This window comes from Rhyacophila brunnea, unplaced genomic scaffold (genome assembly GCF_057557595.1).
Source record: "Rhyacophila brunnea isolate RB1 unplaced genomic scaffold, BYU_Rbru_1.0 scaffold_4, whole genome shotgun sequence".
NCBI lineage: Eukaryota > Metazoa > Arthropoda > Insecta > Trichoptera > Rhyacophilidae > Rhyacophila > Rhyacophila brunnea.
In genome coordinates this window covers 35069275-35082713 of record NW_028233068.1, presented here as the reverse complement: position 1 = coordinate 35082713, position 13439 = coordinate 35069275, and the positions used below count along the sequence as shown (strand labels likewise).

The 13439-nt window shown below is 30.1% G+C and overlaps 1 protein-coding gene across 1 annotated transcript in view; it reads left to right on the top strand.

Annotated features, from left to right (window-relative positions):
• LOC147067301 (serine/threonine-protein kinase 32A) overlaps positions 1–13439 on the top strand; it is a 286899-nt gene that overhangs the window by 237847 nt on the left and 35613 nt on the right. The window contains exon 8 of the mRNA XM_085953722.1: positions 725–860. Within this exon, the coding sequence (XP_085809848.1) occupies positions 725–860 (136 nt within the window). The remainder of the gene's footprint in view (positions 1–724; positions 861–13439) is intronic.

Sequence of the window (13439 nt, the reverse complement as noted above, 5' to 3'; positions counted from 1 at the left end):
CGTTTCTTAAATCATATTGTATTTGAATTTCTTTGTATACATTTTAAAAGCTTACTTACCGGAATATGAGCTTTTAAGCAAATATCTATGTAGTTTATTTTATGAAAGTAGTCCCTGAGGCCGCTTTTGTGTATATTCATAATTATTAGTTTTTGATGATTTAATAGAGGAAAATTGATACACACTTTAAAAACAGCGACATTCTAACAGATAGTAAGCTTACAAAACATATTACAATACGAATACTCACGTATAACTTAAAATCCTTTTTATTCATAAATTTTGTGTATCTATATATTTAGGAAAAATGTAAATATAAACTTAAAAAGAACGAATAAAAAGGTATTTAAAAAATAAAACAGCTAATGGATATCAGTTGGCTTTAATCACTCTTGGGAAATGAACGATTTTGCCACAGCGGAAAACAAAAGAGGCAGTCCACTTAAAAGAGTTATTAGTTTATATGATAACAGAGTTTAATGGTTGAATGAATAAATTTATTCTATCTTTCTCTTTTTCTTAGATCTGATATACTTGACTTATTTTTTTCCCCTCATCTATCATAATAATATTTTAACTTCTCTGGGGTCTCCGGAAAATAGCGATATTCGGTCGGATACAATTTGAAAACAATGAAAAAATAACACAGTATAAAAAAACTTTTAACTTTGACATGAATAAACACAACAATTAATTAACACTATCTTTTATTTGTCATTTCTAGGTCACGCTCATATAACCGACTTCAATATAGCAACGCAACTTGGAGAAAGGGAGCTGGCCACCAGCATGTCGGGTACGAAGCCTTACATGAGCCCAGAGATCTTCGACTGTGCCGCTGATGCATGCGTGGGATATAGGTTTGTTAAAATATTTATTTTTCATAGTATAATATTGTATAGACTTTAAAAAATAGTAAATAAAATAATCATAATGAATTATTAAAAATTAAAATATTACCAAAGAAATTTATTTCGAAAAATATTATAGCATTACAGTTTTTGACTATGCATCATAATATTTTTCATTATCATCAAAAGCGTGACAACTCAGAATCCTGGCTTCTTCTAACAACTTTACTCTTTCTATAGTGGCTGCTTTCTAGTTCTAGTAGTACTTTTTAGTAGTTAGCTCTAGCTAGCCAGAAAATTTTCAGCCTTTCACGTCTTCTACATCTTATTGAATTAATCAGATCCCTTTACGAGTATCTATCTTTATACCAGGGGTACCCAACCCATGGGTCACGATCTCAAGGATGTTCTATAGTGTCACCGGCTGAAATAATAAATATAAAAAAAATGATTCTGAACCGAATCGTAATACTATGACAATGTACAATCAACAAAATTGTCATTTTTAGTTAGTGTAAGGAAAGTATTTTTATTATCCGTAATTACGACATATTTTATTTTCAGGATGATCTGCTGATTATTATTGACAGAGATACTAATTTTACAGGCTTTCAACTGCATCGGTTTATTTTAAAAGTTGGTAGTACAATAATTACTATTTTTACCGGTGCATTAAATATTTAAGTTAAAATTATATGTAATTACTCGTACATTATAATACAAAAATTATTTCAGTGGGTTTTTTTTACCTTTAAAAAGGCTTTTAACAGTTTATCGGGGTTACGGGTCACTTGGCTTCTATAAAATGGGATCACGACTCGAAAAAGTTTGGGAATGTGTGGTTTATATGGTATATATTATATGACCTCGCTATCGCTGTTTTGGATTCTTCGTACAGTCATAAAAGCTCATTATTTTATCTCCTCGTGTAATTATTTGTGCCACTGATTGGTCCATAAATACAGCTGAGAACATGTTTTCAAAAATCAAAAATCAGGGCTCATTCATTTTGCAAAGTGTAAGTCTGTGTAAGTAAGCACTAGTTTTACAAATATTTTGTAAAGTGTGCTTTTAGTTCAACAATCTAGTAGAAAGAACTTAAAATATTCACTTAAATGGAGAAAATCGATCAATGTTAATATTAAATTAGGTATTTATGTAAAATAAGTATTGTAATAATATTCTGTTTCACTATATGTTATGATATTCACTGTTTCAATACTTCTGAGAAAATATGTATAAGTACATAACCAATAGAAAAAATCGTTTTTGAAAAAAATACGACACCCAGCAAGAATCTAACCTGCGTCTCTCAGGATTTATGCCCACGCACATCGACCACAATGCTAATTGCGAGAAAATTATAATTAATGTATTTTACAATACTTTTCAAAAAAGATTTTATTCTATTGGTAATTTATTTTCTCAAAAGTGTTTTCAAAATGATGTATGTTCAGTAATAAGAATGTTACATTCATAAATCTTGTGAATAAAAAAATAGTTAATTGAGTCGTATAGTATCAAAAGTAGAACTGTCGCAAATATATTGAAATTTAACTAAGTATGCCAAATTATTCTTCTGACCATAATGTACAACTAGCAATATAATATTCGAATAAAAATCATATATGTGTAGTATAAAATAGTGATGGAAAATAGGGCTTGGTATCAGAATTAGAACTGTTTAATACTTTGGAAACAAAAGTAGAATTGTTGAATTTGAATTGAATTTCAAATTTCTAAATGTAGAAACATATTTCATGCTATTATAACACTAAAAAACCCAACAAAACGTTTTTCGTCATTTTCTCGAAATGATGAATAACGCACAGATCTACTTTTGATATTATACGACTCAATTGTAATATGATGAATTATTACTATATTTTTAACGTACTATAATATCTAAACATATATTGAACAGTGAGACAGTATTTTAATATATTATTATACGTCCAACAACTTTCATTCAATCGTATGTGGAGTATATCAATATCCGAAGCAATTTGGTTGAACACTTTTTGTAGTCTCATAGATACGTAGGGTATTGTTACGTAGTATCCAAGCGAATTCCAAAAATTCGCAGTGTTTTATGACCCTGTTTAAAATCTACAGTAAATACAAGTTAGCTTAACAAGTCATCGCCGTCGCAAGTAAGTGTTAAAACCCTTACTCAAGCTGTTTACCTCATTAAGTTTTTTCCCTATCCAAATCACAAAATGGTCTGGACAGTTTCACATACTTTTGTACACACGCTCGAACAGTTTGGTGATACTTTAAAAATTATTTAACACAAGTTATATCGCCTTTTAACGATACCTTATTTTTATAGTAAATATCCCAAGACGGAAAAGTCACTGGAAATTATTATTTTATTTATTATTATTTAATAAACTATCATTGTATGATAAACTATTTATTTTATTCAACGAATAAAACGCAAGATTTTAGAATGTAACATTCTATATATTGAACATACATAATTTGAAAAGATCCCATGCATATACACACTAGAAAAAAATCTTTTTGTAGAAAAAATACGATACCCGGCGGGACTTCATATTCTCAATATTCTGAAATCCTATTCGTTGAATAAAAGAAATAGTTTATTAAATTATTAGAAAGTCTAAGTACGTTATAAAAACTAAAGAATGGAGTGATTAGTCGAATTATTTGATACCTACCTTAATTTAATATACTAAAACCGATAGCCAACATTATAACACATTTCGATAAGCATTTCATGTAACAACTACTGGTTAAAATCGTCACAATTAAATAAGGTACCCGTAGCTTAATTGGAAAAGCACACTGGCGCGAATCCAGCGGATACCAGTTCAAGTCCCGTCGGGTGTCGTATTTTTTTCTACAAAATGATTTTTTCTAGTGTGTACATGCATGAGATGTTTTCAAATTATGTATGTTCATTATATTCTATGCCTAATAAGGAGTTTAATATTGGGGTTGGATTGCATACACGCTTACTGTCCACCACCATCTACGTATCTACACGTCATACTGTGGCGTAATATACGAGATACGCTGTTCAAAGTTGTGTGTCACACGAAGAACATAATTTTCAAAAAATCTGGTTGTAAATGTTGTGAAATAAAAAGGAATTAATAGATCATAATAATATATAAAGGTACATATAAAAATAAGAAGGTAGAAAGCTAATGCAATAGTGTTCGGGAAGACGAAAAAATTTTATCCACATCACACGAATAACTGTAATATTATTATGACGGCATATTTTTTTAAAGCGTAATAGGCCTGCTGCCAGGCCTGGTCTTAGGGTGATTGGACCAATTACGTCCAACATGGCCCCCACAAGAGGGGGGGGCTGACAGGGCTCTAGCCTGGGGGCTCGGACTCAGGAGGGGCCCGGCGAGGCAATTCGACCAGATAAGTGAGATAACACACAGATCACAAATTTCCTTTAATAGTAATTGCTTTAGGCTATTTTCCGTCAATAATGTTATTATTTAAAAATATGCGGTTGTACGATACAAATTTTATTTGTTTATCGATACTCGACAACTTCCTAATTCAAATGGATGTATTAAAATATTCAAATAAAAACAAAATATACACATTAATTTTACCGCGTACACCATTTGGAAAACGCTACTGTAGAGTGTTACACTGCCTTTATTCTGAGCGATAGGTAGGGGGCCACCAAATATCCTAGCCTAGGGGCCCGCTTCAGGATGTGGGAGCCATAGCGTCCAATCTGGTCAGACGACTAGAGGACCTTGTACCCTTGATTGTAATACGTTTAAAACGCACAAGGATTATCCTTGGTATAAATAGTTATTGGGAAAATTCAATCTTATCATTCAAGAACATTCATAGTGACTTTATTATAAATATATTCAGGAATATACATTCAAAATGAGTTTATTAGTATCATGATAAATAATTACCTACCTAAATGTTTCTAATGATAAAATTTATTATATTTTTTTAATTAAAATATACGTATGAATGATTATTGATTAGATAAGTAGTTTTATTATTTATGCATAATCAAAATATTGTCCAAATTGTTAATAACAGTTTTTTCAACTAGGTACTTATTTAAACTACTAGGGAACGATCAATGACATTTAATATGTCATTGGGAACGATCGATAATGAATTTTGTTGGTGGTGGCATAAGATATTAGCGGTCCGTTTACGGGGGGCTTTGCGCAGCGTTTCAATCAGGTCCCTCACTTGCTAGGACCATCCCTAACCTGCCACTAGCAACAGAATTAAACTAGCACATACAAAACCTAAAATTTTACAACCTGAATTGTAAATGAATGGACTATCAAAAGATTGGAGGCTTCTTACACATAGATAGATTGACGTAGGAAGAGGATTTCCTAAGTTATCATTACCAATGAGAAGATTATGAGACGAACTTATAAGCCAAACCGTCAAACTAGAAAACTGCATACTTTGGCCATATTTTCCACAGTAATTATTAGAAGTCTGACTTACTCTGACTCAAATTATAAGGAAAGTGAAAGAAAGCAGAAAGAGATTTTCGTGGATACGTAGCCTCTGTTCAATATCCAAAGCGTCGTTGATTTTATACGACTGGCCTGAAATTGGAAATTTACCGTAATTTGGTCACCAACCTTCGATAGAAGACGACGCCAAAATAATAAAAAGATTGGCCACCGGCAGAAATGCGCATTACTCATGCACAAAAATATCAGCACACGTCTTTTCACAATCTAGCTAGAGCGAAACTATCGTTAATAGATGTTTTATTAGTTTGTTTGAAATTAAGTGCCATATTACATTAAAATCATTAGGAATAATATTTTTTTATTATTAATTATTCTCCACTTATCAATTATTATTTGCTACTTATTTTTACATACAAATGCGGTTTAGTCATACTGTATCAATACCAAAACTTCAACGAAATTAAGTCTAATTACTTTATAGTAATCAATTATCAAACGTATTTTCCATTCTATTCGACCAATTAGATTTTTTTTCGGCTTCATTAGCGTCGGCGTGTTTCATTTATTTATTCTTGTGAAGAACTTACCCATCAATGATCTCTTCCGGTGTAGCGAATAAAAGAAAATCAAAAGAAATCGCATTATCATCATGACCGCAATTAATCTACTGAGAGCTTAAAGCTTAATTTTTCACAATGAACTTTTACAAAGTTAGGGCTGTACATAACTTATACAAAACGTAGAATATTTGAGATTTTATGTTAAAGTTTACCACATTCCATTTTCACCTCAAATATTGGCTTTTATTTAATTTAAAATAACTGGTGGGTATAGGAAACGGTTTTTGGATGTATCTATAGTCTATGGGTTTTTGTGATTTTTTATTAATAAAATTAATTGAAATTCATCAGGCCCATAACGAATTTAAGAAAGTTATTAAAATATCATTTATTATTAGTATTTTTAATAATACCTATTTTCAAATAACTATTTTTATGTTACTTATAATAGTTACTTTATCTGCTTGTATCCAGAATACAAAATTCTAAAAAAATAATTTCTGTTATCTTGTCCCTTTGCTAATTAAGTGGTTCACAAGCATAGTGAACCAAGTCCATTCTGGTTATTTCTGAGTAAGCTAGGTTCAAACATAATTTTTGAATATTACTTATTCTGCAATGGTATGATTTCCCTTAAACAATAACTTTAATTTACCTACTCTAAAAAGCACTTCAGAATTGCAATCACACCCTAACAGATTTAGAAATACTCAAATATTATGTTTGAACCTAGCTTACCCATAAATAACCGGAATGGACTTGGTTCACTATGCTTGTGAACCACTCAATTAAGGTTTACATAAAGGATGTGCAACGTGGTATTTTTTTTTTAAATCTTACATAATATAAGTTAGTTGTGATAATAAGTTATGGTAGTTTAGATGATTCTGTAACTACGATATTTCCATCAAAAATATAATTTTATGTCTAGATTGACAAGACTATTAAATTGAGACAAAACCCTGACCACTGTCAGATCCAAACATCCGAATCCGTGATTCTAGATAACGCTCCGATGTGGCAATTCAAATTGATAAACGTCGCTTGTCCATACTACGTCCGTCATTCCGGCGACCGATAATAAATTTTGCTATATCTGATCAAACCATTGATATAGCTATGATGATATCATTCCATGGATATCCAACATAAAAATGGGTACTTTTTCCGAAAAGGTTGTAGACATTTTACAAAAATTTGTAAAAATCACCCTGCTTTCAATATAGGTAGAGTTCAGTTTTAAGTAATTAATGCAATATATATTTATAAGAATAATTATTGTCTTTCAAAATATCCCATAAAGTTTAATTATTTTCTTTTCTTTCTTTCTTAAAATTGATGTAAATAGATAAACACAGTTTTGAAATTGACCATTATTACAATGCAGTAAGAGTAATACCCCGTTTTCAGGTCCATGAATTTATTGCTGACAGTACGTATTATCGCGGCCATAACAAGAAAATGCATGGATTAAAAAAGTTCCGCGGCTCCTGAATTTTCACGCGATAGTTGTAACTTGCATGACGTATGCGCATGCGCAGCAAAACGATAGTTGCGAGCCTGCCGTAAAAAAATAATAATTACACCGCGTAGCGCATTTTGACGTTTACCAATTTTCATAACCTATCAAATAGCACCATAATATGACAACTACACATTTCGTTTACGCTTTGAGATTGGCAAGACAAGCAGGAAGCACTATTACGTGTAAACAGTAATTATTATTGCGATATTTTAATTTATTTACAGAATTACCAGTAAATCCATGCTTGTGTACAGGCGTTATTATATTATGTTCCGTCACTTTCATCTGTATTTATTATATTTATTAGGAAATAAATTTTTTTCGTGGAATTATTTTAGTAGACAATACTTTAGGGCAGTCTTAAATTTTCTAGCAATTTTATATTTTACTTCACATAAAATGATACAGAAATGATACGAACTCATTGTTGGCGAATATAATATCAATAATTCTATAAAATTACCAACTGTTAAACATACTTAATTTAATCTTGCCGATCATGTGGCTATTAACAAGCACATAATACGATTATGAAACTCTTTTCATTGTATTCGTAAACTGTAAGTACAATACAATATTATTGTTAGTTAGTCATACGACTTTCTCATTAACGTACTTTTACGGCTTACCTAGTTTGAGAATTGCATTCAGGTGAAAACTTTTTCAATTATTTTCGAAATGCAACAAACTCCTAAAAACCCATACTTTGAAAGTTAAATACCCAGGCAAGACAAATGAATTTTATATTATTATTAGTTCATAAGCTCCATTTATATTTTACTTAGATAACTATTAGTTACGTACTAAGTATTTTCCTTTGAATAGCAATGGCAAAGAGAGCCGGTTGGATGTCGGTTAAGTTAATATTATACCTACATAAATAAATATATATATATAAATGTGAATTGAATAATATCAGTTAATTAAAAGAAAAATTACGATATTGAACTATGTTACATGGTAAAAATATGATAAATTTGATAAATTGTAGCCTTTATGACAATATGTATGTTGCTATAATTTTATAAATAGGCGGCTCTCGTAGTGCAGTGCGTAATGCGCCGGCCTTCCATCCGGGAGCTCTGGGTTCAATTCCCCGTGAGAACACAATATATTTATGTGATTTTCTCAAAGCCTGGGTATTTGTGATTGTTCAAAATTACTACCAACCACCTTGTACGAAAAAGCAAGGACATGGTTATTAATATTACAAAAAAAAATCACAAATAATTGGTTAATAAGCCCAACTTCACGGTGCCATCTTCTGTAATAAAAATACATGTTTATTCAATAAATTTTTACTTCTGACTAAAATAATATCAATAAAGACATACCGACATTTTACACCACGTAGCAGCACTTTCGGTCTATATATACTTAGGTCTATATATAGACTTCTCAATTTTCAATAATATGTCTTATTGTAAATGGAGATGTCTATTTCCTAAAACCGATACGTTAATATTATGACGTCTTCAAAATCTAACAGGAAATACGTATATATTCCATAAATGTAATTTTACACAATAATAATATGCAATAATATAATATTACTTCCAATACTCGCAAAAGCGTCAGAAGAATATATAAGAAATTGACACAGAAATCAGTTATGTAATGAAAATGATTTATTTATTTATTTATTTATTTATTTTATTTATTTATTTATTTATAAAAAAGAGTATTACGGCATTACAGCTTTTGGCCAATGCGCCATAATACATAATACATACAAATATATAAAAATATCTTAATTACAAATAACAACTAATATGACAAGAAAGTGGAAAAGACAGCATGTGTAAATATTAAAGAAATATGATAATATATACAATTATAAATTTATCCTATTTAAAACGTCTACAAACATTATATAATTAATAAAAAACAAATCAACCTTTATGGTGCCATCAAATAAGCTAATTGCACGATACACAGCATCATGAAACATAACATCTGTCCTGCGACGAGGTATCTTGAAGACCGTGGAGCTGCGAGTGATATTGGTGGGAACATGAAAATTAATATTTGCCAGTATATGCGGATTGTAAATGAACCCACGAAGAAGTAAAAAGAAATGCTTTAAAAGAACAATCACTCTTCGGGTAGACAGGGATTGCATTGATAGCATACCCAGAAGAAAACGAGTCGGGAAATTCATTTTATTGTCATTATCATAAGGAAAGAACCCGTATGTTCTTAAGTAGAGAAATCTAAGAAATCTATTGTGGACTCGATCCAGCTTAATTGTGTGCATGAACCTATTAGGACTCCAAATAATGCTGGCATATTCAAGAATACTCAACACAAATGATACGTATAATGTACGTAGCACTCGGACGTTTTCGAATGATTTTGAAACCCTCATAACAAAACCAAGCATTTTGCTAGATCTAGTACTGATGTTAAGAATATGCTGATTGAAAGTGAACTTTGTATCATACAATACTCCCAAATCTTTTATCTCCGTTACCCTACACAATATTATACCAGACAATGTGTATGGGAACAATAAGGTGTGCCTTGAACGATTGAATGAAATAATATTACATTTGGAGGTAGCGAATTCAAGTTTATTTAAGATAGACCATTGCGAGATAGCATCTAGGTCAGACTGCAACATCGCACAGCATAATGGGTTTCAATAGTTCGAAAAAGTTTAAGATCATCTGCGAATAGCAAACAAGAAGATATAAGTAAATAGCAAAATGTCCAATTTCAGTTAATTCATAATATTATGTTATTGCAATATTTTTTTTATATTATTTAAAGTAAATTTTTATTATAATAAAAATGACATATTATTCTAATTTTAAAATATATTACCTACATACAATTGGTAAAAGATACTAACGTAACCTAACCACTAACGCTAGAGACAGAACATCATTTACCATAATTAAAATTTAATTATGGACGTTGAACATAGATGCCTAAATTAGGAAGTATGTATTCTGTTTTATTTTTGGGATTATTCAGTTTCTAATAACTTTCCGTTCACTAGAGACTTATATTGACGGTCGGCTTTGATAATAGTTCACTAACTTGGCAGTGTCATAAATTGTATCAATATGAAAATAGACACATTCACAGAATAGACCAAATACATTAACACAAATTGTCAATAATCACCCTTTTTGCGATGCGGATAGGTTCATTTTAAAAATAAAAGTTGTCAACAATACCTATATCTTGAAAACTTCTCAATTTAAAGAAATGTAGCTATATAATAATATGTAGGTACTTATAATCTTTATAATATATTTAATATCTTCCCTACGACTTAAACTTATAAAATGTTTGAATGATAAGATTCCCGCATGTAAAGTCCATGTCAATACGAGTATCATATTGATTTTCAGAAACTTTTCCCTTATGCCCATATAGCGTGTCAGCAACTTACTAACTACTTTGAAGTTCTGTAAAGAGACTTAAGTATCATATGTTTATATACAAATGTTTTATTGTTTATTATAATATTTTGAATTAAACAGTTGAACAATTTTGAAAAAAATCGATTCGAATGCTTGTTTACATTTTGTTTCTTCATTCAATGAGTCTTTATCAACATGTACTATCCCATTTATATAGATATTGGTTTTCGCCATTCAGCGTCTTCAAGCTGCATATTTACCCTTAGCATTATATTATGTCAAAACTTATTATTCTCGATATTTTACTAATGTAACTAATTGCTCTACTTGCAAATAATTAATTTGACTCCCAGGATGGTCGAGCAGCTTAAGCGTCAGCTTATAATATCGTGGGTCTCAGGTTCAAATCCTAAGTCTGGCAAAAACATATATTGTTTCTCAGTTTGTGTTTGGAGTCACACTCTGTGGAGGCCCATATTATGATCATCTCAGGATCGAACATGGTGAAATAAGTAACTAATTGCTTCAATATTTATGGAATTGTAGAAAATTATTATGATTCAATTAATATTTAAATTGAAGTTTCAACACGTACCCTCAGTCGATAGCAAAAGGAGTAGTTTTTTCTTACTTGTTTTTTGTGTTATTATATGCATACTTAAAATAGTGTCGGTACATTATATTCAAGTTTCTTAATAAGCTCCGTGATTGGTACGAGTGTAGTTCCATTGAACTGTTCTGGGTAGCAGATGTCAAAGCTATGATCACCCTGATGGGGGATGGCACAATAAGAAGGAGAATAATACTAATTACATAATATTTAAAAAAAAAAAAAAATATTAGATAGGTATATAAAAATAAATTTTACTCAGAAATTGCAACACCTTAATATAGGAGTTATTTACAGAGGATAAGGATTTTTACCTGTTTTTCATTTATTTTGCTTTTTCTGGATCCAACGACGTGATGAACGATCCTTTTAACATAATAAATTACCTAACTATTTTCACTAAAGACCACTAAACTTTTCGCAAGAAAAATAATATATCCGTTTACACTATACTTACTACTTACAAAGTCTTAACTAACTCATATTAATAAAAAAATATGCTATGGTAAGAGTAGATACACTATTCAGAAGTAGGTGCTATTTAATAATATATTTATCGATGTATCCTTTCAGTGTTATTATCTACATAGAAAATTAAAAAAAAAACAAACACGTTGCCTAAATATTTTTGACCGTATCTTTGTTTACATAACTTGAAAACACCTCAGATATACCTACCAGAAAAATTACGACGCCTGACAGGTTTGAACCCGTATATCCACTGGCATCGCGACAATATGCTTCAACCAATTAAGATACAGTCCTCCTACTTAATTACGATAATTTAAACTAGTAGGTCCTACACGAAATTTTTATCGAATTGCGTTATTATTGACTATCGGTTTTTATATTACATTCTCAAATTTTATGAATAATTATTATTCGTTGAATAAAAGAAATTGTTTATTATCTTTGTGATTTAATTAAAAAAAAGTGATTTCAAAATAATATTAAACAAGAATAATATACATACACCTACTAATTTTAAAACTTTTTCATATAAATTTGTTTATAAAACGTTAACTTTACTATTTTTTTTCATAAAATTCCATCGAAATACCAACGTGATATTTTTTATGTTAGTTATATACCTAGGTGCTTATATGCTTTTCTTCGTTTATTTCCCGCTTGCTGACGGCTATTCTTTTGCGTTTTATTTTAAATCATTTTAGAAATTTCTGTTGAATTCATTTTTTACAAATATTTCACTCAAGTCAAAAGAATAACGCATAGTTGAAATCGACCAAATGGAATGGAAAAATGATCTCTTGTTGGTGTCTTTATAATAATAATTTATGAAGATGGAAAAAAATAGCGTTGTTATGAAGATTTTCTCTATAGGTATATTATTATAACATCATGGAATGTAATTTATTTAATTATTGACATTTAAACATTTTATTCAAAAATGTATTAATAAAACATTTTTACTTCCTTTTAGGAATACTTCTAAAATTCTGACATTTTTTTACGTTAACTACATCTTAATCTCTGAATTTCGACTTCTTTGAATTCTCTGCGAAAAAAATATTGATCTGAAGGTGAAAAACGAAATTACGACATAAACTAAGTAATATATTGAACATACATAGCTAATTTTTAAAACACTTCTGAGAAAATATATTATAACAATTAGCAAAAATCTTTTTGAAAAAAATTAGACACCCCGCAGGAATCGAACCTACATCTCTAGGGTACCGCGCCCATGCACATAGACCACTATGCTAAAGGAGTCATACTTCATTGCAACAAATTTTAACTAATGGCTGTTAATACTCACTGAAGCTTTTTCCAAATTGAGCTACTATTGACGATCGGCTTTTGTATTTTAAATCAAAGTTGGTATTACTTAAATTACTAACCGACGTCACGAATCACTCCAAGATTCGATAGATGCAGGTTCGATTCTTACTTTTTTCAAAAAGATTTTTTATATTGGTTATAAAATATTTTCCCAGAAGTGTTTTCAAAATTATGTATGTTCAATAATTAGAATGTTACATTCATAAATCTTGTGAATTATCCGTTGAATAAATAAAAAAAATGTTAATTAACT